This window comes from Stenella coeruleoalba (genome assembly GCF_951394435.1).
Source record: "Stenella coeruleoalba genome assembly, chromosome: 16".
NCBI classification, from domain to species: Eukaryota; Metazoa; Chordata; class Mammalia; order Artiodactyla; family Delphinidae; genus Stenella; species Stenella coeruleoalba.
The window spans coordinates 60,906,816-60,932,290 of NC_137162.1; the positions used below are offsets into that span (position 1 = coordinate 60,906,816).

General features: G+C 52.8%; 1 protein-coding gene across 1 annotated transcript in view; it reads right to left on the reverse strand.

The window, feature by feature from the left end:
* LOC307175649 (cadherin-23-like) overlaps window positions 1–25,475 on the reverse strand; it is a 240,463-nt gene that overhangs the window by 165,386 nt on the left and 49,602 nt on the right. The window contains exons 2-3 of the mRNA XM_079900970.1: window positions 8,654–8,725; window positions 2,215–2,292 (exon numbers count right to left, since the gene is read on the reverse strand). Of these exons, the coding sequence (XP_079757096.1) occupies window positions 2,215–2,292; window positions 8,654–8,725 (150 nt within the window). The remainder of the gene's footprint in view (window positions 1–2,214; window positions 2,293–8,653; window positions 8,726–25,475) is intronic.

Consider the following 25,475-nt stretch of genomic DNA (forward strand, 5'->3'; position numbering starts at 1 on the left):
GCTGGGGGCGTCCAGCCCAGGGTGTATCACCGCCAGCACTGGCCGAGCAATAGCCGCCCCTCCCAACCCCGTCACCCTCCCTGCAGCACAGGCACTCAGGGCGGAGCAGGGCAACGCAGGGCCACAGATGGGGTGACGGGGCTGGCGCCGCTCACCTGAGGGGGCCTTCGCCTCTCCCCACCAGCAGCCCCGCTCAGTGAGTGGCTGGCCACACCTCTGCCTCAGGGGCCTGCCTGTCCCAGATATACTGCCTCCACCACAAAGGAATCTCCAGGAGGATGAGGTTCACACAGACGCTTATAAAAATCAGCCACAGGAAATAGTGTGTGAAGCAATGGGAAGGACCCATTCAGGACTCCGCTCAAGAGCCACCACCACCTCCCCCTAAGCTCTCCTGCTTCCTCCTGCTCTGCCCTGCCCCCAGAGGCACGACTCGGCCCCCTTCAGTCCCCACTGGGGCTTAACCAGACAGCCAACCTAGCCTCTATCGCCCGCGACGCTGACTTCTTTATTCCTCGGTCGCATTCCTCTCTGAATCCACGGCACCCAGGCCTGGCACAGGGGGCACCCCATCTGTAGCTGATAAACTGATGAATGAACTGGAAAGAGCAGAACCCCTAGTGGTGATAAACGCTGCTAACATTCATCTTTTATGGATCCACAGGCACTGGGCACCTCTCTGCTGCCTCCGTGCCAGCCGCACACCAGGTCTGGGCCTGTGGAGGAGCCAGCCACAAACACCACCCCCTGACCCAACTCAGAAGGGAGGAACCAGCTCAGCAGGGTCCCCAAGGGACTGCCGGCCATCCTCTCCACCCCTCAGAAGGTGAGCTAAGCCTCTGGAAGGACATTCCAGAGAGGCAATCTGCCTCCTTCCTGGACACTTCAAACACCCAGATGCCCAAACACCAATCCCCAAATCCAGCCTCATGATGCTGATGCATGGGGCTGCTAATCATCAAAAGAGTGGCCACTTTCTACACAGTGGGTCCCCACAGCCCTAGTGTCACTGGGCCATGGGGCCAATCCCCACAATAGTCAGAATACCTGCTGTGCCCAGCACCTACCCACACAAGAAGGAAGAGTGGAAGGAAAGACCTCTGCAGGGAGCTTCTCATGCGCCCCTGCAAACAGTAGGGGAGAGTCTGGGGCCCACTAAGGCTCCCCTCTTCAAGCAGAGATTTTCTTTGAAGAATTTTGCATCTATGTTTGGTCTTACACTATGAAAGAGTACTTGAAATGACCTACTAGTTAAGTATCTTCACAGCCCTCCCCTCTCCAAGCCATCCTGCTTCATTTTCAGGTGTAAGTGATGCTCCAGAAAGATGCACCGTGCCGGCTGCCGGTGCTCGCTGCTTCTGGCCCACAGCCCCACCCTGATACCCGTGAAGCAGGCAGACCTGAGTGTAAGAAGCCCCAGATTACAAGCACTTTCTCTAAAATGACACGGACGAGAATGAGAGGACACAAGAGGGAGTGCTGGTGGAGGTGAGAGGCACCTCCTGGCGCTGTTTTCCTCCATGCTCACAAGAACTAGTGCCTTCCCGTCAGCACAGCTGCAAGATGGGTTTGTTCAATTCAACCCCATTTCCTGAGAAGCTTCAGGGTCCCTAGAGCTGAGCTAAGGCCATGGGGCTATGCGTGCCGACCTCCAGCTGCAGATGTAGGAGCCAGGCCCTCGGGAGGGGCTCGTGAGGATAGACCTGGGTGATGAGGTGACTCAAGCTGGGGGCGGGTGGTGAGAAGCGGGTACCAGGATGCTCGTGATCACTTCCTAGATAATTTTTTTTGCTAATGACAAAAAAACAGGCATACTCTGTGCAGAAAACTCAGTAATCACAGAAAAGTACAAAAGGCTACAAAACAAACTCTACAAGAGCTTTCATCTTCAAATTTTCACAAGGAAGAAGAACGAGGCATTTTGTAGGACAAAATTAGTGCGGAAGTGAAAGTCAAGCAACTTGGGCTCAATGTGATAAACTCTTTGACACTGAGAACTCCTCTCTTTTGGAATAGGCCAGCACAGGAAGTAATGAGTGTCCCATCCCTGGAGGCAACCAAGCAGAGGCCACACGAACACCCATCTGGGACCCCATGGAAGAGTTTCCAATAACAGGGGGAAGATCAGCTCAATCGCTAAGATCCCTTTCACTTGTGGGAAAGGAGCCCACCTCACGCCACCCAGCCTGCCCACCAGCCCTTGCGCCAACTCACCCACAGGCGTATCCTCGCTGATCAGCAGGTATGTTTCAAAGAAGTGGTTGATGAAGAAGGGCAGTCGGTTCACCTGGCCTGGAAGTTAGAGGACAAGAGCATCAGTCAAGTACCCTCGTGCCAGCTCCATGCGTTCTGCAAGGGGCACAGAGTAGGGGCTCCAGTGGGCACTGAACCTGCATCCAGTGCTGAAGACACCTTTCCAGGACCTTGGCAGCTCGCCGTTCTGCCTCGAGGCCTATGGGGAGTAACGCCAGTAGGCAGGCAGAAGGCTGTCAGGTCGTTCGCTCAGCGAGGCCACGAGCCACGTGTGGCTATTGAGACCTGGTCCACGCTAGGATGTGCTGACGTGTAAAATACACACAGGATTTTGAAGATGTTGTACGAAAAAGTGGGTGTGAAATATCTCATTCGTCTTTTATACTGATGACGTGGAAATGATAAGATTGTAGCTATAGTGGATTAAGTCAAATACATTATTAAAATGAGTTTCACCTGTTTCTGTTCTAATGCGCCTCTTAGAAAATTTAAGACCACACATGTGGCTCACATTGTATGTCTACTGGGCCTCCCAGCTGTAGATAGACTGGGAGCTTGGCAAGGACAAGGGCTGTCTGCTGTGTTAAGTGCTGCAACCCTGGTGCCCAGAACAGCACTTGGCACTTAGAAGGCCCTCAGCAGCTATTTGTTGTGTGAAGGAGTGGCCAGCTGATGCCACGTGATTAATAACAACAATAATAACAACAACAACGATAATAGCTGCCATCTATGGAAGCCTCCTCCGTACCAGCCGCTTACACCATCTCCACCAATCCTCATGGTCCAACATGTGCTGTCACGTCTGCATGTTACTACTGAGAAAAATGAGGCTTTGAGGGGGTAACTAGGATCTTGCCCAGGGTCACACGGCTGGTAAGTGTGGCATGGGCCGCACTGGAACCCAGACCTGGAAGCCTGTGCAGGTAACCCTGTACCACTCTGTGACAGCCTCAGGTTGGGGGCTGGCTCTGGAAGGGGACAGCGTGATACCGTCATGGGCTGAGGAATTTCATATCTATGAAGAGTCCCCCATATCACAAGTCCCTCCCACAAAGCCTCCCCAAGGCTGGCTTCCTCTGTCCCCTGAGCAACCCCCCAGAGGCCTTCAGTAGTATGGTATAATATGAAATACATTTGGTCTGTGCCCCCAGTTCCTGGCACAGAGCTTCAAAACTCCGTGCAATTTCCAGAGTGATAGGAGTGTCTTTTGTTTTCTCCGTAAGGAGCCCCCTGACCACACCCACGTTTATGCCAATGAGGTGATTTATTTTTATCTTTCAATTTTTAAAAAAATTGTTATTGAAGTATAGTTAATTTATAATGTTGTGTTAATTTCTGGTGTACAGCAAAGTGACTCAGTTATACATACATATAAATATATTATTTTTCATATTCTTTTCTACTATAGTTTATTAAAAGAGAGTAAACATAGCTCCCTGTGCTCTACAGTAGGATCTTGTTTATTTTATATAGAGTAGTTTGTATCTGCTAATCCCAAACTCCTAATTCCCCAGCCCCTCCTTTCCCCTTTGGTAACCATAAGTTTGTTTTCTATGTCCATGAGTCTGTTTCCGTTTTGTAAATAAGTTCATTTGTGTCATATTTTAGATTCCACATATAAGCAACACCATTGGTATCTGTCTTTCTCTGTTTGACTGACTTCACTTAGTATGATAATCTCTAGGTCCGTCCATGTAGCTGCAAATGGCATGATTTCATTCTTTTTTATGGCTGAGTAGTATCCCATTGCGTATACATGCCACATCTTCTTTACGCCTTCATATGTTGATAGACATTTACGTTGCTTCCATGTCTTGGTTATTGTAAATAGTGCTGCTATGAACACTGGGGTGCATGTATCTTTTCAAATTAGAGTTTTCTCTGGATATATGGCCAGGAGTGGGATTGCTGGATCATATGGTAATTCTATTTTTAGTTTTCTAAGGAACCTCCATACTGTTCTTTGTAGTAGCTGCACCAATTCACATTCCCACCGACAGGGTAGGAGGGTTCCCTTTTCCCAGTCAGGAGACTTAGAGTGGGGCCTCTACAGAGAGCCTCAGGAAGGGGCTGATCCCCGGAAAGACCAAGTGATAAGACGGGGAACTTTCAGCCCACCTCCAACCTCTAGGGAGGGGAGGGGAGCGGGAGATTTCCAATATTGGATGAGCTCCCAAGTTGGTGAACACATCCGTGTGCTGGGAGGAGGGCACACCTGGAGAGGCACGGAAGCTCCACCCGACCCCACCCCCCCATAGCTTGCCCTGTGCATCTCTTCCATCTGGCTGTTCCTGAGTTGTATCCTTTATATTCAACCAGTAAATGTAAGTAAAGTATTTCCCTGAGTTCTGTGAGTCATTCTAGCTAACTGAACCTAAGAAAGGGTAGAAGGAAGCCCTGATTTATAGCCAGTTGGTCAGAAGTACAGGTGGCCTGGGACTCACCACTGGCGTCTAGAGCAGAGCTGAACCCTTAAATCTGTGGAATCTGGCACTAACTCTGGGTAGACAGCATCAGAATTGAACTGAATTGTTGGACACACAGTCGGTGTCTGGAGAGTTGGAGAACTGGTTGTTGGTATTGGAAAACACCCCAGAAGGAGGCAAACGAGGGCACTTCCCCCTCTGCCCCTACCAACCAGGGATGGGGGGGTTGGTCAGTCTCACATGGGGCCGACATCGTGCGGCACACACGTAAGCAGCTCCCGCTGGGTCTTCCAGGGGCCCTGAACATGGGTGGGCTGCAGCCCTCCCCTCCCTCATTTCTGCTGACCTGGCTCCCTCAGAGCTTGGGCCAGGCTCAAGAACACAGAGGCTAGTACTTCCCTCATTGCTGGAGACCTCCTCGTGGGGAGCAGGCAGAACTAATGGAATCTCCACCCCCACCCCCTCTGCTCAGGCACCCAAGCTGATGCCATTTCTGGTTCTGCAAGCACTGTAGCCTCTCTCTCCCCTCCTGGCCAGGACTGCTGGCCCTTTTGCCTTCACTTGCCAATTCCTATTTATCCTTCAAGTTTTGCCTTAGATGTCCCTTCTTCCAGGAAGCCCTCCCTGACCACCACAACTACACATATGCACTCGCCCACACACTTCCACCCTCTCATATGAGGAACCTGGGGCTCCTCACACACTCAAGAGCCTCAGAAAGGCTCAGAGGCCAGTGGTCAAGGGCTTCGCCTTTGTTTGTAGTCTCCCTGTGCCTCTTTCTAGTCATATGACCTCCCCATGCCTCAGTTTACTCAGGTGTAAAATAACGATAACAACAGGACTTACTTCTTGGCTGTGTTGAGTATTAAATGAGATTACATACATAAAGCACTTAGCGCCATGCTCGCGCACACAGCAAGCACTCGATAAATGGTAGCTATTATTAATGTTGGTATTAATGACAGTGCTGCCTGCTCAGCCAGAGGGGGAGGCTTTGGATCCCTGCTGGGGGCTTTGGGCTCCCTTACAGAAAGCAGCTGAGCCAGGGTAGAAGGCTCAGGGGCGACCAGGGAATTCGGCGTGGGCTCAGGCTGGGGCAATGGGAGGGAAACCAGCCAGAAAAAACGTCACCTGCAGCAGCATCGTCCGTTTTCATCGTCCGTTTTGTTTTACAGGACCTGCCGATAACCAGCCACTGAGAGCTCCGCACGGGTGGCTGGGCAGAGCCTCGGGGACGTATGTCGCCTGCCACATACCAAGCAGGACCGTGATCTGGGAACAGGCTCCCACCCTAGGAAGCCCAGTGGCCTTGGGCTGCCAGTGGGGACTGGGAGGGTGGTGGGAGGGTGGGAAAGGGGGGTGCCCACAGGTCGCCTGTTCCCTTAAAAGACACTTTTAAGGCATGAAGGCTGTGGCCTCCAGAGGCAAACTGCTGCCTCAGGAGCTTTGAGGCCTCCGGCCAAGTGGGAACGTGAGTGCCCGTGCGAGGGGAGGGGACAACGAGCGACTTCTGTGAAGGAACGGGAGTCCAGCTGCCCGCGCCCACGATGCACCCCTCTGTCCCCGCCCCACGCATGCTCATTCCCTGCTTTGGCACCTACTGTGTGTTCTGCCCTGGATGCCTTCTCCCTGCATCCCTGGCCCACTCACACTTATCCTTCCCTACAAAGTAGATGCGGGTCCACCAGCTTTAAGTATTTATTTCAACACTGCTGTGGCCTCTCCCGTTGCGGAGCACAGGCTGCGGACGCGCAGGCTCAGCGGCCACGGCTCACGGGCCCAGCCGCTCCGCGGCATGTAGGATCTTCCCGGACTGGGGCACTAACCCACGTCCCCTGCATCGGCAGGCGGACTCTCAACCACTGCGCCACCAGGGAAGCCCAAGAATCAAGCTTTTAACCACCACAGGCCTGAGGGGAGAAGGGAGAGGGGGAGGCTCACACAGAAGGCAGATTCGAGCTGCGGTGCTGGATGACAGGCCTTCCACACGCGGCGAGGAAGGGAAAGATCCCGGAAGGAAGCAAAGCTGGGCAGATGTGGAGGAGCGGAGCCGTCCAGGCACGTGATGTGGGAAGGACAAGGCATCCACCAGACCAGGAAGCACAGCCTTCACTCAGAACCGTGGGATGGGGCAGGGGATTCCTCTTAGGGCTTGAAGGACACTGGCAAGTGGCAGAGCCTGGACTGGAACCAGGAGAGCCCAACCCCAGCCCAGGCCCACCTGCCCAGGCCTCTGAAGGCACAATGGTTCTCGCTGAGGTCCATGTTGGGCACAGCCCTAGACCCCGCCCTCAACTCATGACAGGGAAGGTGCACAGGACAGGGAGCACAGCGCGGCGACCAGGTGAGGCCTTGTACGCCCTGCCACTCGCTGCTGTGCGGCCTGGGCAAATCGCTCTACCTCTCTGGCCACCGTTTCCCAGCCTCAAGATGAAGACAAAGAGTCCTCGCTGCCCTCTCACCCTGCCTCCCTGCCAGAGGTGTCCTGTGCACGGCGTCACTGTTATGATAGCTGCTGCAATTTGGATGCGTGAGCCGCCTGGATCTAGAGAGCTCAAGGGGAGACTGCGCCTCTTCTACGAAGGCAGCCAAGCTGTTAGCACCTGTTATATTTCTTTTTAATGGGGAGGGCGGGGGAGGGCATGGGTGTCCAAGATCACAGAGTCCCTGAGGAGTCTGAGGACACCAACAAGCAAACCCAGAGGGTCAGAGCTGAGGGTCTCGGGTGCCCCTCACTAAGCTCTCCCCGAATGGGGCTTTACAAAGGAGAAACTTGACATCTGGAGCAGTGGCTGGCCCAGGGGTGGAAAGAGGGTCTGAGATCCCTCGTGGCTCTGCCCCTGAGAGTCTTTGAGGCTGCGCTGCTTGGATGGGAGTGAGCTCCCCATCACAGGGGCATCCCAGCAGAGATCCCTCCCAGCAGGGAAGCCAGGGGACTCTCCGGCAGCAGGATGCCAGCAGCACTCCACCAAGCATGAAGCTCTGGTCTCCTCCAGAGGCTCCCGGCTCCCTGGAGTGAGAGAAGGAGCTGACGCCCCTCAGGAATATGTTTGCCTGTGTCGCCAGGCACGCCCTGCCCATAGCTCTTCCCTGAGGACACCCTGGTCCCGCGGGACACCGAGCCAGCTGTGCCTGCTGTCCTGGCCTTCCTTCGTGCACACCAGAGCTGCTTTGCTCCCGGGGTCCAGGAGAGGCAAATGCCCAGGCCTTTCCTGGCCTCCTCCGTGGGCACTAAAGCTGGCACTGACCTGGCTGCTGCAAGGCCGGGGGAAGGAGGGCTGCCCGCCCTGCAGAGAAGGAAGACTCCTGGCAGCCGCATCCTCGCTCAAACTATTCCCTCCTCCAGGATTCCCTTCTTCCCTCTCCCCCCTTTAAAACGACTTCTCAGTCTTCAGAGCCCAGATGAAACGTCTCCCTTCTGGCTGGGTCTCTCCCGTGCCCGCAAGTTCAATTAATCTTTTCTTCTGATGGGCTTCTCTGGAGCTCTGTACATCCTTTATTACCACTTTATCCACCCTGCTTAGAGCAATCCTATCTGTGTCTTTCTCCCTGGTGAGCCCCTGAGCGCCCGAGAATGCCATTTCTTCCATACCCCCAGAATTGGACACAGTAGGGCACACAGTGTCACACAGTAGGTGCTCAAAAGACAACTGTGAAACGGACTAGAACTGGGGCCAGTCCCCACATCCCAGAAGAAGGACAGTTCACGGACACAGATGCCTCCCCTTAGAGCTCAAGTATTTCTCAAGTCTCCTCCCCTTCCCTCATGTGTCCCAGGCCCTGGAGATGGCTGGTATTTTCAGCCCTGTGAGGGCTGCAGAAGCAACTGAGGCCCAGAAAGGGAAGTGAGTGCCCAGTCACACACACGGCAAGGCAGGGTCTTGAGAGTCCCAGAGCACAAACGCCAACCACACCCCGTCCAGCCCGGCCTCCCATGCTCGCTGTGGGGAGAGAAGGCAGAGGACTGAACTTACCACAGCATCCAGAGATCAGCACAGACAGCCAGACCACGAGGCAGCTGGAAGCGACGTGGCACCTCATGGCTCCTGGGGACAAAAGGAGGGGAGGGTGAGAAACGTCCCATTGGAGCGTCTGCTCTTGCAGGCTGTGCAGCGCTGCCTCAGCCCTGCAGCTCGGGGAGAATTGGGCCTGAGAAGGGAGGAGAGAGAATCGGTGCAGACGGGGGTGGGCATGGCACATGGGGAAGAAGAGAGGGTCTGTACCCTGGGGTTCTGTCATCGTCCAGTGCTGAGAGTGGTGTGGCACGACTGGGCTGAGGGCATGGGCAACGGTCCCCTCTGTGCCCTCGTGGAGGCCGACTGCAAGGCTTGTAGGCAGGGCTCAGGGGGCACAGGGACAGGTTTGTGACACATGCGGGGCTCAGTGGGCAGAGGGAGGGGCTGCTGCCTCTGTCCTCCAGGACAGCATACCCCGAGGGCGGTGGAACCTGGTTTAGTGGGGACAGAGTTAGGAGGTGGGTGCTGACACCCCCCCAGCCAAAGTGCCCAATGAACATGTCTTTTCCTGTTTTTATATCTGCAGTATCATCTCATAACCTGGGATATGAAAGCAGCCCCCAGGCCATGGCGTCCAAAGAGGCACAGAGAAGGGAGGTAACCTGACCAGGGCCCCCCAGCAAGTCTGTGGAAAGCTGGAGCCGGACTTCTGTCTCTAGCTAAGCTCTAGAGAGAGCTGGGGTCCAGCTGCCAGAGGCTTAGCAAAGCAAGCTCTCATCTCTAAGTGTAGTGGGGCGGGGGTAGCGGGTGGGCGGCGGGAGGGCTGCTCCCTCCCATCGCGGCCGTGGCCTGCCTGGTCCCATTACAGCAGGGTCACGGCCCTCTGGTTCCTTCTTACGCCCGCAGCGGCTCCGGAGCAGGCCTCCCTGGAGACCAGCAGTGACACCAGGAAGGGCCCACGCTCCTCAGCTGGGGATCCCTGCCTTCCGCTAACGCTGTCTCACCTCCGTGTCTCAGCTCATGGCCCCCTCACCTCTGCATCCCCACGGCCTAGCCAAGGGCCCACACGTCCTCCTTCAGGGAGCACCTACTGTGCACCTCGCCTGGGAGGCGTTATCCTCCCCAGTTCACAAGGTGAGGTCTGAAGGCCAAGAGCCGTTAAACAATTTGCTCAGAGACCCCCAACTAGTGAGTGGCGGGGTCAGCATCTGGACCCAAGTTGACATGCCACCTCCCTCATCGTTAAATGATCAGGAAAGCCTTGGGGAGGAGAAGGGAGTTGAAGAAAAGGGTTTTGTGGAGAGACTTCACATCTCTGCAAGACCTCGGGGCAAGGGCTTCAGAAAGGGCCCAGGGCTCAGATCTCTCGGTTCCGGACCTGGAGCCAACTCCCCCTCCCAGCCGGGTGCCAAGTGGAGGATGGATCCTGTCCCACACCGCACACAATGGTCCGCGGTGCCCTCGTGTTTTCCTTGAATACTGTACTTAAAATGTTCTAATTACCAAGTATGAAACAGTGACGTGGGAAATAAAAGATTCTAAGATAAAAGACAAATGCCCATCATATCCCTGTATTTCCACCCCTTTGCGTTTCCAGAGGTCAGCAGCCTATCACAGGGGCAGGCAGGGCATACAAATGAGGAGACCCCAGTGGTGGGAATGATGGCCATTTGGAGGCCAACACTCTGTCCAAAGGCAGCAGCTGCTGATGTATTTCAGCCAAGAGGGAATGTGGGTGCAGTGTGCCCAGAGCTTCTGATTTTTCTCAATGAAAAGCTGGAAGTTTGGTTTTTACTATGAATTCAATTTTTAAATGTTGGCAAATAATTCCATTTTCATGAGCCAAACATGACCTCTCTGATGGCCAGAGTGGGCAGCTTGGGCCTGGCGTGCACCCTACGAGGCCCTTCTCCACACCCAAGCAGATATGTTCACGTTACAAAGGCGTACGAGTGGTGTGGTTGCTGTTTCTCCTTAGGATGATGAAGTTACCCTCTACACAAAGGAAACTCACTTTTCTCGTCATAATAATTCACAGACAGCCCTCCAGGTCAACACTGCCACATCCACCTCCTCCATTTTCAGAGCTAGATAACAGTTCATGGTATGGACGTTTCATCATGGAGACAAACATCCCCTATTGTTGGGTATGTGAGTGTTTACAGGTTCTTGCCACACAGGCAATGTCACCGTGGACACCTCTCTGCATGTAACTGTGTTGGGACTTTGCTCTCAATCTTGGTTCTCCAACAGCGGCATTAATGGGCCAATTAAATACAACACAGAGCGCGTATGTAAACTTTTCTTCGCCACTGTCATATTACCTTCTGTAAAGACTGTGGCAATTCCCACTCCATCCAGAAGTGTATGAGAGGGCCTCTGTGCCCACCTGGAAGTGATCCCTCTTTTAAATGGCTTCCAATTGGAAGCATGAAAAATGGAATGGCCTTGTTGTTTTAATTTGCATTTCCCTAACTACCAGTGAGGTTGAGCATGACGCCTTTTTCTAACTGTTCAAACCACTTTCCATCTGTTATCTTGCATTAGCCTACCGTATGCTGCAGTGAAGCTAGCCAGCATCACAAGCATTACCCCTGATTTACAAGAGGAGAAACCGAGGCACAGAGCAATTAAGTGACACTCTGACATCTCATAGTGAGTGAGTGTCTTTTATAAAAAATCTCCAGCCCTCTGCCTTTGGAAACCAGCTGTTATGAGAATTAAACAACATCTGCTAAGAAGATCGTCCACAAATAGCTGGGAGTGCACATCATTCTGCTGGGTGTTGCAGGAAGTCTGCAGCGGAAGAAAGGAAGGAAGAAAATGAACACTTACTAGGCAACTCCCACAAGCCTGGGATTTTCACAGGTATGACTTTATTCAAGCTTCCCAAATATCTCTAAAATGTAGTTATTATTGTCCCCATTTTACAGATGAGGAAATTAAGGCTCAGAGAGGTCACCTAGGATTGGACCTGAGTCCCATGCTATTTCCATCACACCATGCTGCTGTCCACCCCCACCCTGCCCACCCCCTTTCCTAATCTATGAAAGGGGAAGGCGTGGCCCCTCCCTCAAGGACGACAGTACACAACACAATAGACACAGGATGAATGTGACACAAAGAAGTGAGCGTGTGTGCACAACACACACGAGTGCACGATGCGTCTCACTCTCCGCGAGCGGGCTCAGGCTCGACGCTGCTGGGCACACTGTCCCCATCCTCTCTCCTTAAATGTCTGTTTCCCCTTCAGAGGCACTCACACTGCCTCAGTGCCCGTCTTCTGTCAGTCAAGGGCAGCCAAACACAGCCCTCACTTGGCGGGATTGGCAGAGGCCACCTCTGGAGCATCCAACAGCAGGGACGGTCTTTGTTCCATCCTGACTCTCCATCCTTGCCCTGGGGCAAGGTGGCACAGACGCTAGGTCGAGGGGACACAGGCTCCAAAGGGTGAAGCAGAGTGGGCAGGACCAAGTGGGTCCATCCTACTACTGGGTTTTCCCGGAGATCCCAGATCTTATTCTTCCTCTGGTCCCTCTGGCCAAGAGGAGGAAAGCAAGGTCCAGAGAGAACAGAGGCTAGTGGCAATGGGAAGAGGCCCGTGGGCCCCAACCTCCACGCCAGGTGTTGCGGCATGCTGCCTTTGCCTGCCGGCATTTCCTAGGTGCCGGGGCTGCAGCGAGTGGCACGGGTCCCCCGGCATTGCCTGACCTCGCTCCGCCCTGTGAAACAGCTGTTCCCCCAGCCTCCAGGCCTTCCCATCTCCTGGCCAGCAGAGCTCCATGGCCTTCTCTACCATGCAAGGCTGTGCCACCCTCAGGATTCAGCCTGAGCTCCCACTGACCCTCACCTGTCCCCACTGGACCAGGAAACATAGACACACATCCTTCTGTGCTGGGCTTCCTGTCCGGCCTGGGATAAGTCCCAGAGGTACAAGCAGGGTTAGAGCCGGCTGTCCCCAAACCCATTCTCACAGGAAGCTTTCCAGAAGTCTCTCAAACATACCCAAAGCCAGGACCCAAAGCCCTCAGGCTGCCAATTTCCACATCCGTTTTCATGCCAAGCCCTGAACCAGGCACCGTGGGTGGGATACAGGATCATGAGAAAGGCTGGCAATGCACGTGAGATATCAAAAAGCAACTGTGCCTGTCACTGCCCAGGGCCATGCAAAGAGAGAACTCCTGAGCCTTCTAGGGGAGCTGAGATGTGAGCTGCACAGAGTTCAGGGATGCATACTGCTAACACTTACTGAGCACACAGTACACGCCAGCCACCGTGGCGTGTAGTGTGTCCTACATGCTGGGGCTTGGAGAGGTTAAACAACTTGCCCACGGTCACACAGCCAGTAAGTGCTCAAGCCCAAGGTCTCCCAGCCTCAGCCCCAACACTTGCTGAGCTCAGACATGTGCCCCAGGGCAGGCCCACACTGAGGGCCTGGTGGGAAGGCCCTGGGCAGGACCCTGCATCTACTCAGAGGCTGTTAAGCCAGACCTGGGTGAGAATACGACATGCTCCACAGCCACGGTATACAGGAGCCAGCAGCAGGGCCAAGTGCGTGCGCCAGGAGAAGAGGCACAACCAGGGCTGCCGAGCTGCCTCCTGTTCAGTCTGCCCTTCCACGCTGACGTCTGACAGGCACTGCCCTTGGAACCAGTACCAATAAGACAGTGCACGCACCGTCAGGGCTGACCAAGTCCTCCCTCCGCACCCCCCACACCTCCTCCAGCACCATCCCCTAGAGGTTCACACCTTTGTCCCTGGAGGGAGCAGACTACAGAATTTCCCAGATTCAAGGCAGCAACCCTGCCCACACTGGCCTTCACCTTGTCCTGTCATCAGCCCAGAACGACCTGCTGCTCATGGAGGCCTGGGCTGAGGGCCAGCAGGGGAGGCTCTGGCCGATGGTGCACTTACAGCATCCCGGGACTCACCGCCACATAGGAATCACCTCCTCCTCAAATAAAATCAAAGCCGCCACCTACACCTGAGAGAGCTTATGAGCTACACGGAGAGGTGTGGCCCCATTGCCCATGTCTGCCCCGACATCACCGGCTGTGGGCCAGGCAGTGCGCTAGACAGCGGCCTAGAGAAGAGAACAGGCTGATGACCTGGCGGGGGTGGGGAGCTGGCACGCCTAAGTGAGCCCAACACAGAGAGTCGGTGAACAAGTTCTACAGTGTGTTCGGGGTGGTAAGTGCTAAGGAAGGAAGGAAGGAGCGCGGCAAGAGGTCTGAGTACCACTGAAGGTGATGTATGAACCAACACGTGAGGAGGCAAGAGAATGAGCTGTGTGGTTATCTGGGAGAAAGGCCTTCTGGACAGAGGCAACAGCCTTTGCAAAGGCCCTGGGGCAAGACGTGCTAGCATGCCTGAGGAACGGCGAGGACGCCAGTGTGGCCGAAGCGGCGTGCACAGTGGGGAGAGTTGTAAGAGATGAGGGCAGAGAACAATGGGACCACCATGGGCACCTTGTAAACCACGGACATGAGTAAACTGGGAGTTGTGGTCTTCAGACAGCCAAGAGGGACGAGAGTGACTCAAGGTTTAAAGGAGAACTCTGGCTGTGGAGTTGAGGACTCACAGTAGGAGGCAAGGGCAGATACAGGCAGACAGTTGTGGAGGCTACCACAGTGATGCGAGCCACAGACGCCGGGGGCTCCAGCAGGGTAGGGGTAGCGGGTGTGAGATCTGGCAGACTCCGGGCATTTTCAGAGCACAGCTGAGAGGGTTTCTTGCTGGAGAGGATATAGCTGTGCTAGAAAGAACTGAGCACAGGGTTTTGGCCCAAGCACCTGGAAGGATGGAGATGCGATTAACCAGGACAGGGGAAGGCTGCGGGTGGGACCAGCTGAGGGGCAAGATCTGAAGCTCAGGTTGGGGCACGGTGAGTTTGGAATGGCTGCTGACAGCCAAGTAGCAATGCTGGATGGGGCAGGAGGATACCCTCAGCTAGGGTTCAGGCCTGAGGTGGGGCTAGAGATGTGAATGCGGGCGTCATCGGCACCTGAAGCCACCAGAGGGACATGATCACCAGGGCTCCCGCACCCTCAAGCTGAGGCAACTTGGCTGAGAATCAGTCAATATTTGAAATCTGTATGAAGAGCCTGAAGGTGTGTACACCCTCGTGGCCCAGCGATTCCACTCCCAGAACTTCAGCTGAGGAAATCATCACGGCCGAGCAAGGACACAGCCACAGAACATTCGCTGCTGTGTTATTTATGACAACAGAACAGCCCAGACAGCCAAGGGGGACTGGTTCAGTTGTGGGATGTCCACAGGAAGCGCTCAGAGGACTGTGTACGGCTGTGTACATGTGTGTGGGGGGGGGCACACGTACAGGACCGTTACGTGAAACAGTGGTTTCATCTGGTGAGTTTATGGCTGACTTTATATTCTTCTACATACGATTTTCATTTTCCTCATTTTCTATAATAAACACTCAATGTTTTAACAGTCAGAGACCTAGCTTGTGTCCACCCTACCAGAACGTTGCCAGCAGCCTGTGAACAGACAGACAACTCTGATTAGAAAGTTCCTTCCTATGCTCTGCTGAACTTCCCTGAGGCCCGCGGTCCTAGGTCTGAAGGCCACAGGAGACCCTCGGAGCTGGGCAGATCCTCAGGCTAACCGTACCCCTCTGAAGCTGTTCAGACCCTTCTAGGGACAGGAGTTCACTCCCTCTCGGGAAGTGGGTCCCAGTTCTGAGGCCCTGCCTCTCCGCCCTGCCAGCCCAGCCAGGCTACCTTCCCACACCGCGGGGAGGAGGTCTGATGAGGCCCATCACGGGACGGGACGACATCCCCCTGCTCCGCCCACGGAGACGCATTAGCAACTGAGTGGCTAAAGCCCAGGCCTTGGAGACCAGGCCCAGGTCTGAAGCTTGGCCCTCTCCTGAGGGCGCTTGTCTCCCCAGGTGGGGGGTCAGGGGGAGGTCCTGAAATTTAAAAGTAAAACGAGTGCCCTAATGTACTCATCCGCTCTCTCACATCTGCAAACTGGGCTCTGTGAACCGCTGCAGGGGGGCCCCTGGCCCAACCTTGGAGGGCCCCTCCTTCCTGTCCCCCCTTTCCCCAGGCTGGAGGGAGCCAGGTTCCTCTCAAACCCCTGCCGATCCGCAGGGGTTTCATCAAATGCCTTTGCACCAAACCCGAGATGCAGCCCATCACAGCCTGGCTTCCTGGACAGGCTAGAAAGCATGCTCGTGGGAGCAAAGCACTCTCTCCTCTTCCAGGAAACCAGCCCACTCTGGGCTCAGATCCTGCGCAGGCCCTCCTGTCACCGTCGCCCACCTCTCCCCGCAGCCCAGTCAGGAGACGCAGGGGCAGAGGGTGCACTCAGCATGCCAACAGGCAGTGCTTTCCATCCCAGCAGGCAAAGGGACAGGAAGGGGGACAGAGCAGAGGGGGAGGGAAAGGGCAGGAGGGGACACCTGAGCATTTCAGCTTCTCAGGATTGAGAGATTTTCACAGCAGGGTGCCACGATTTCGTTTGAACTGTTATGAATTCCCATAAAATCAGACGCACTCAACTTTGAATAGAAATACAGAAATACACTGCAGAAATCAAAGACAATTTGGGGATTATTCACCACCACTACACACAGAGATGTTTGTGCGTGCAAGGAGACGTCTGCAGGCACACCGTTAGGGCCACGGATGGCCACACTTCAAAGCCCACACCATCCAGGCCACTGTCTGGGGAGGCTGCTAGGATGGAAGGTCACTGCTAGGATGGAAGGGACCCTACTTGGAAGGAGGGAGAAGACCACCCTGTGGCCATTATATTCTTGTGCCCTTCCCTGGGTCCCTCCCCAAAGCTCCCACTGAGTGAACCAGGGGTGGGGGTGGGGGGAGGTGAGCCAAGCAGGGCTGCGAGGGGCACAGCCTGAGACCCCCATGGTGGCGTGTCAGGTGGTCCAGCACCCTCCACAGGAGGCTAGGTATCTTGAGTCCCCTCAACCTATACTTTTTAAAAAATCATTCCGTAGGAACTATATTTTATTCTGTCCTTTTTGGAGGTCATACACAGACAGGGTAAATAATCGTACAGGAGGATGGAGCGCAGGAAGTGAGTCTCCTTTCTACCCCAGCCCACGCGTGCCCAGAGGCAATCAGGAATTCCTGAAGTACCGTAGGTACACGTAAGGATATAGCATATAGGTGTCTCCTCGTTTTAAAAAAAAAATCAAGTGGTATTCATGCCATGCTACTCCTAGGTGTTTCTCAGGGCAGTGTATCCTGAAGATGGCTCTATCTCAGTACACACAGAGCTGCCTTGCTCTTTTCAGTAGCTGTGGAGTGTTCTATACAGGCGGACCATAATTAACCTCTGCTGATGGACATTTAGTTTGTTTTAAACGTTTCGCATTAACGAATGAAGCCACAATGAATATCCTTGTTCCCATGTCTATACACTGTGTGAAGTGGGAGATTTTCATATTTTTATAGCTGTTGACAAACTGCTCTCCAAAGAGGGTGCCCGAAGTTGCACTTCCTCCAACAATTAGGAAAGGGCCAGTTTCCCGATACCGTCACCAGCACTGGGCACTCCCTCTACTTCTGAGTTCCAGAAAAGGCAGCTGAGGCTCCTGATCCTCAGATCCCCAGTCCCATCAGGGTGGGGAGGAAGAAGAGAGTTGATCAAGCTCACCTTTCTCCTATCTCCCGACTCACCAGCATGGTAACAGCCAACAGACCCTGGCCCAGCTCTGGTACGTTGCTGAAATTTGCACCCTCTCCCTCAAGGGGTCACTGCCAGTCACCACACTCTGTGTTCTCCCTCTGTGCCTCGGCCAGGCTATTCTCTCCATCTGGAAGACCACCTGGCCCCACCTTGCATGTCCAGCCCCCGCTTCAGGGCACAGCTCTAATGCCACTTCTTCCATGAAGCCTTCCTGGATCTCTGCCGGCAGTGGGATCCTCAGCTCCCCTTGTCCTTCATACATTTTTGGAGACAGCTATCCCAGCTGCAAGGGTTAGTTAGACTTTCACACATCCTCCTTCTGCAAGAAGACCCTCAGCTCCTTGCAAGCAGAGTCTACTTTACCCCATACAGCCATCTGCCAACTTAACATCTCCTCTTGGTGTGTCTCTAACATTTAACTTATCCAACAGCGATCCAATTTCTTCTCTGAATAGGTTCCCATCCTTGCTTTTCCCATCTCAGGAAATTAACTTCCATTGACACATTCTTTTGATTAATTCAGTTAACAAAGATCTTTCATGCATCCGTAAGTGGTACTTTCCTCCTTACCCCTTCCGTCACCGTATTTCAGGCACACTAGCCATTTCTCAGCCTCAAACCTGCCAAGTTCATTCCCACCCCCGGTCATCACTGTGGGTGATCGAATTATTAGTCCCAACCCTTCACTCTGCATAGAATTGAGCATCTACACCCATGCTGGGGTCTCATGGTAGGCAGAGGGTGCTGTCCCACCCTTGATGCTGGGCTTGACCATGGGACTTGCTCTGACCAACGGATGCTCTGGCCAAGCTCCACACCAGCAGAAGCCTGATCCTTGTGCAGAGGGGCTTTTGCCCCTTGAGCTCCTGCCTTTCAGCTGAGAGGAACATGCCCCAGATAGAGTGAGAAGACTGAACCCACACAGGGCCCAGAATCAAGCTCAGTCACGCCTCGCCTAGATTTGCGGACCCTCCCCCGTCACCCACAGACACATGAGTGAGAGCAGATGATTGTTGTAGTGGTTTGTTACGCAGCTTTACTGAGGCAATGAGTGACTGATACCAGCACTATGAAATATATATAACCAGAGACAAAAACAGAGAGGGAAATCTTCATGCCATTGGATTTAGCTATAACACCAAAAGCACAGGCAAGAGAAGAGAGATATATTGAACTTCATCAAAATGAAAAACTTTTGTACATCAAAGGACACTATCTACAGAGTAAAAGGCAAACCTGCAGAAGATACTTGCAAATCACATATCTGAGAAAGGATTAATATTTAAAGTACATAAACAACTCCTAAACAGCTTTTGAGTCAGACTGTATTCCACGTGGCAGTTTTTGTGAAAATCTCCTCTAGTGGGAATGGTACAGAGTTCTGGGAGGCCATTTGGCACAATAAAACTCCAGGTTTTTTTTCCAGTTCCACCCACCAGAATTTCCCTAAGGACATCGTCAGAAGCATGGCACAGAGGGTTTTTTTTGAGGATGTTTTCAGTAGCACTGTTTCTACTGGTAAAAACAGGCCAGACAATAATCAATGACAGAAGTTTACATGAGTAAATTAGGGCACTTTCATGTAGCCGACTACGAGGCAGCCACGGAAAATCATGTTTTCAGAGAACGTTTATTGACAAGGAAAAATGTTCATGGCAAACTGTTAAACAGAAAACGTAAGCTACAAGACTATTCATAGTGTGTTACTATGTTGGAAAAAAATAAATTATATATTATATATATATATCTGTATGGAAAACATCTAGCAACACATTTGCATCTTTATTTTATCTTCCTCAGTGAGATAACAGGTGATTTTTTTTTTATCCTTAATGTTTTTCTGTATTTTCTAAGCTATCTGCATTGGGGTACTAACAGTATCTAAACAAAGTAGCAAATATCCCATTTAAAAACTAGTAGTCAGGACAGCATGGTTCTGGCATACAGAGAGATGTACAGATCGATGGAATAGAATTAACAGTCCAGAAATAAAACCATGTGTCTACGGTCAGCTGATTTTCAACAAGGATGCCAAGTCCATTTAACTGGGAAAAAGCAGTCTTTCCAACAAACGGTACTGGGACAACTAGATAGTCCCATGCAAAAGAATGACATTGGACCCTACCTCACTCCATCTACAAAAATTAACTCAAAATCAAAAACCTATATGAAAGAGCTAAAACTCTTAGAAGAAAAATAGGTATAAATCTTCATGACCTTGGATTAGGCAATGGTTTCTTAGATATGAGACCAAAAGCATAAGCAACAAAAGAAAAAACAGACAAGTTGGCTTTCATCAAAATTAAAAATATGTATACTTCAAAGGACACTACCAAGAGAACGAAAAGACAACCCACAGAATGGGAGAAAATATTTGCAAATCATACATCTAACAAGGGACTTATCTAGAATATATAAAGAACTCTTACGACTCAACAGTAGAAAGATGAATAACTCAATTTAAAAATGGGCAAAGGATCTGAATAGACATTTCTCCAGAGAAGATGTAGACATGGCCAATAAGGCAACGAAAAGATGCTCGATGTCACTGGTCATCAGGGAAATGCAAATCAAAACCATAATGAGATATCCCTTCGTACTCACTAGTTTAGCTATAATCAAAAAGATAATAGCAGCGTTCGAGAGGATGTGGAGAAACTGAACCCTCCTTCATTGCTGATGGGAAGGTAAAATGGTACAGCCACTTTAAAATAGTCTGGCTGCTCCTCAAACTATTAAACAGTTAGCATAAGACCCAGCAATACCATTCTAGGTACACAGCTAAGAGACATGAAGACCTATGTCCACACAGAAACTTGCATATGAACGTTCGAGCGTTATTATTTTTAATAGTCAAAAGGTCAAACCAAAAAAAAAAAAAAAGGTCAAACCAAATGTCCATCAATGGACAAATGGATAAACAAAACGTGGTGTATCCATGCAACGGGATATTATTCAGGCATAAAAATTAATGAAGTACTGATACAACATGGATGAACCTTAAAAACATGCTAAGACAAGGAAGCCAGTCACAAAAGAAGACCACGTGTTATATGAGTCTATCTATATGAAATGTCCAGCCAGAAAAGGCAAATCTATAGAGACAGCAAATAGATTAGTGGTTGCTCAGTGTTGACGTGATGGAAAGATACGGGGGTGATAGGTAAAAGGTATGGTTTCTTTCGAAGAGGATGAAAATGTTCCAAAATAGACTGTGGCAAAGGTTGCACTTTTCCGTGAATGTACTAATAACCACTGAACTGTACACTCTAAGTGGGTAAATAGTATCATATGTGAATTATATCTCAATAAAGCTGTTTAAAGAATAAAAAAATAAATTTAAAAAGGCAGAAAGCAAGCTAGTGTAGAAGCTGAGGTGTATCAGATTTAAGCCAGTTAACCTGCCAGTTCAACCAGGGTGCTGACCCTTCTGCTTGCCTCTCTGGGTGCTGCCTCCCACCCCCAACCAGGGAGGCCACTTGGCCTCACCTAGTCCCATCTTGCCACACCTGAAGTCCATGCCCAGTGGTGAGCCAGCGTGGGCCAGGAGCAGCCCATGTTACAAATACGGAAACTGACTGCCACAGAGGCTGCCTCCCTTGTCTTCAGCCCTTCAGCCTGAGAGCCAGCGATGGAAATGGAGACCCCAGGTCCTGAGCCTGTCCCTGCAACCACTTGCTGGGTAGCCTTTGGAAAGTCCCCGCTCGCCTCTGTAACGCGCAAGGTGGACGCCGTTTTCCCGACTCTGCTATTCTCTGCCTCTCAGATGCTGACCACAGCCCCGCCCTGCCCCGCCCCACCCACAGACAAGTCAAGGTCGTTTGCTCATTGGCCAGGCAGGCACTCAAGGGAACTGTGAGTGGGACCAAGTTCAATCTCTACCGGCTGGTTCACTAGCGTCCCCAAGACCTGGGGGTGAGAGGGAAGCCAGGTCACCCTTTTGTATGTCCCTTTCTTACCAGACAGATGGAGGGGTCCACATATATTCCAAGTCTCCACCTCCTCCTCTCCTTCTGCCCTTTCGACTCTCGGCCCCTGCACCCCAAAACCTGCCCCAAAGAGTCTGGAATGCTGGGCAGCCGTCACCCAGCAAGTTCCGTGCTGCATCCTGAGGCACAGCCCCCGGCTCTAAGCAGCTGCCAGGAGGACATCTCTGCTGATTTTAGCTCTGCAAAGTCTCTCCGCGAATGTGACTGCACATGTAGACAGGCAGATGCTAGGCCATTTCACAGACGAGGAAGCAGCACCGAGAGGATCAGCTGGACGCTGAGAACAAGCCAAGGGGTCAGCGGCAGAGTCTAGGCCGCCTCCTGGCACAGGTCCCCGGGGGACCGCAGGGCATGAAGGCGACAGGGAGAGCACGAAGGTGCCCACTTCCTGCTGCGGTCTCACCCACACAGGGGCTCGAGAGCCCAGGCCAGGGCAGGCGTTGTCCCGGCAGATGGGCAGGGCAGGTTCCCGGCCAGCCACACTCCTAGGAAAGGCCTCTGCCTCATCCCCAAGCCCGGGGCTTAACGACTGGGAGCCCATTCATATTCCTTCTTTCTCTCTCTCCTCTCTCCCACTGTGATGTTAGCCAAACTGGTTCCCTCGCCCGCCTCCCGCCCCACCCCCTCCAGGACCCCCTCTGCGACCTCTCCAGTCTCTCAGGGACACCCGTTCAGCACTGAGCCTCTCCTCCTGCTTCTCCTTAGGTGCAAACAGGAATTTTCAATCACGGGGTAGCCGTGAATCGTGTGGTAACCCCCAGGCAAGGCATCGGGTCTCTCCAAGCTTCAGTATCCTGGCCTGCAAGATGCCACTTAGGACGTCACAGCTCAGGCCTTTGCCTGGGCAGGTCCCCATGCCCGACGGCCCTCCCTCCCACCTGGCCATGTGGGGACTCACCTGTCAGAAAGAGGCTGAAATGTCACCTTCCCTGAGGAGTCTCCCTTGACGCCCTTCCAGCCTCCCAGGCAGAAGCCGCCCTCCATCCTCTGTCTGGGATCCCTGCTCACGCTGCTTTAAAGCACTTGACACAGGCATGCGAGTTCTCGTTTCTGTTCTAACCATGCTGAGGGCTCCTCCCCAGCCAGCCCAAGCCTGCGCAGAGTAGGTGCACAGTCAACATTCCAGGACAGGGATACGGATGTGCCCCCTTCCAGCTTGAACAGCCTGTGGCAGTGGTGCAGGAAAGCCGCTCTCAGCCAGGTCCACGTGGGGGCAATGGGATCCCCGTGGTAGTGGTGGTGGTAGGCGGGGGGGGGGGGGGGGGGGGGCTGCATGTCCCCACCCCAGGGAACGGGGAGGAGGGGGATAAGGCCTGGGCTCGCTCTCTACAGGAAGCTGATAGTTTTCTCTGGAAGTTAAGTGATAAATCTTTCCCAGATTGTCTGTGACAGCTGCTTCCTCCCCACATAATTGTGCAAGGTGCTGTTCGATACTTTTTATGCTTACTATTATCACAGCTCCCGAAGGAAGAAAGAAGAGCCCAGAGGGGCCTTGGTGGGGAAGAAGTTTTAGATGCTTGACCAAGAGCTCAGTGAGGAACCGGGGTCCTGCCGGGCTATCTCACTATGTCGTGGGGAGAAAGGGACAATTCCACACGGGGAGCTTCCGGAGATTGGAGGGAGACATCTGTGTTCAAGTCCCTGCTCAGCCTCAGTTTCCCCCCTGTTCAAACCGAGAGAATAGCACCTCCTCGGCGGATGTTATGAGGATTCAATGAGCGCCCTTGAGCGCGCCTCGCCCATGGTGAGCGTTCCATCGATTCAAATGCCTTCATGCTCTGCTCCATCCGCAGTCCCTGTCTCTTCTGCCTAATTCACAAAACACTAACAACACTAGTAGTAATGCCCATTAAGTGTAGGGCATGTCACTGTCGTCACGCTCATCATAGCCCCGCCTCGCCCCGCACCGGGATCGCAAGCCACCAGGGAGCCAGCGCCATGTGGTCTCAGACCAGACAGAGAGCACCACCCGTGATGCCTGCCCAGCTTACTGCTGCCTTGTAGGTCACCTTGCTCTCACAGCGCCTTGCAGGTGGCAATGGCACCCGCTTTCCCAGATGGTGAGACTGAGTCTCAGGGGGGTTAAGAGGCATGACCCCAAAACCCTGAAGTCTTTGGACCTCGGTTCAACTGACTCAACTAGGAATCTGTTTAGGTGATCCCCAGAGCTGTCACCTCCTGCCACCGCCCTCCCTGCCTTCCCATCCCACTCCCAGCAAACAGACCCACCTGCAGAGGCCAGACCGGCCTGCCAGAGCTGCTGGCTAGCTATCCCTCTGCCTGTCCATTGCTAACCTTTGACCAGATGTGCTTCTCACCAGGACCCAGCCAAGGAGGGCCTTCCTGCTTTGCCCTCCTTCTCTGGAGGCAAAGGACTTGCTCCGAGCCTGGGGCAGGGAGTGATTTCAAGCCCAGCCCCAGCTGCAGGCATGGTTAGCCATTTGGTTGTCACTGAGCCCCAGCTCTGTAGGGGCACAAAATCCACAGCAAGTTCTCTCTCATGCTTTTACAGGTAGCTTGGCCATCACCTCCTCCGGGAAGTGTTCTCTGATTTCACCAGCTAGGCTTCGGCATGACTTCCTCCACTCTACTGTGCCCCTGACAGACTACTCCATTCTAGCATGCCGTAGTGTGTGTGTGTGTGTGTGTGTGTGTGTGTGTGTGTGTGTGTGTGTACATCTGTCTCCTTCACCGGCCTCTGAAGTCCCCTAGAATCAGGACCCTTACTTATTCACCTTGGGTATTCTGTTGTCACAGCATAGGAAGTGTTCAATATTAGGTATTGAAAATATACAAGAATAAAGGGAAGGGAGGGAGGGAGTGAAGGAGAGAAAGTAGAGGACCAGAGCACAACTGCTTCTCCCAAAGAGAGACTAGAGTGGGCGTGCCTCATGCCAAACACACCCTAAAATTCTGAAGGCTTTCCCCTTTGCTCCCCCCAACTCATGGAGCTGCCCGGGAAAGGCAGTCTTAAGACTAGGGGACCCAGGGCTGTGGGGGAAGCAGACGAGCATACTACCCCTCTCCTCTCTGGGCCTCCACTTTCCCATCTATGAAATGGGGATCCAGTTTCCCAAGGTAGAACAAGCACATGGGGACTGACAGCAGGTCCTTTGACCAGGAAAACCACCCACATCAGTGCAGGAGGCCATGAAGGAGGTCTGAGGTGCCAGGAGCTGCTGGGGCTTGCCCCTCACCCCAACCACCTTCCTTCCTCACACAAGGAACACTGAACACCTGGGGCAGAAAACTAGAACCAGAAGAAACCCAGAGATTCCCAGCAGACAGTCCACTTTGCAGATAAGGAAATGAGGCCCAGGAGGGAGGCGGGATGGGTATTAACACATGGTGAGCATGCGTACCAAGTGCTAGACTTCTTATAAAGTGTCACAGATCCTTACCACTACCTATGAGGGGGCCTTACTGACCCATCCTGCAGATGAAGAAACTGGGGCTGAAGGAGAATCCACAACTTGACTGGGATCTCACAGCAGAAAGTAACGACAGCAGGATTCGAACCCAGGCTCCGGGAACAGAGACCTTTCCAGAGCACCACAGAGCAAGGGCTAGCCTGGAGCCAGGAGCACGGGAGCCAGTGAATTCAAGATGGAGGTTTTTGACTCTCCCGCCCCAATCCAGTGCTCTCTCTTCTACATGGTGCAAGACTGCCCCACACTGTCCTACCCTCCAGACCTCGTGTGTGAGATTCAGAGAATCACTGAACACCAGGATTGGAGAGAACTACAGTTGGCTCTTCGTCCAATAGCTATATTCTACAGCATCCTCCCTTCTAGACTTTGAACCTGAGCTTGTATGCCTCCAGTGACAGAAAGCTCACTATCTACATAGGATACATTCCATCTTTTGGACAGCTTGGTAAATTAGGATGTCCTTCCTCTTAATGAATAAAAATAAAACCCTCTTTTAAAGACCCAAAGGCTTCAGGTGGCTTCGGGTTCACTCTGTCCACATCTGCTTCCATTCAGCTCCTCACACACCCACTTCCTCACCATCTTCCACCCCAGCCTCTTTTAATTTATCTCCTGACCCTCCCCCATTCCTCATCCTCAGTAACCGCTTTCTAACCTTTACTAAGGACATCTTTTTTAAAACACTCAATTTAAGAAAAAATATTTCACATCTCTATGAGCAATACACAAATCATAATT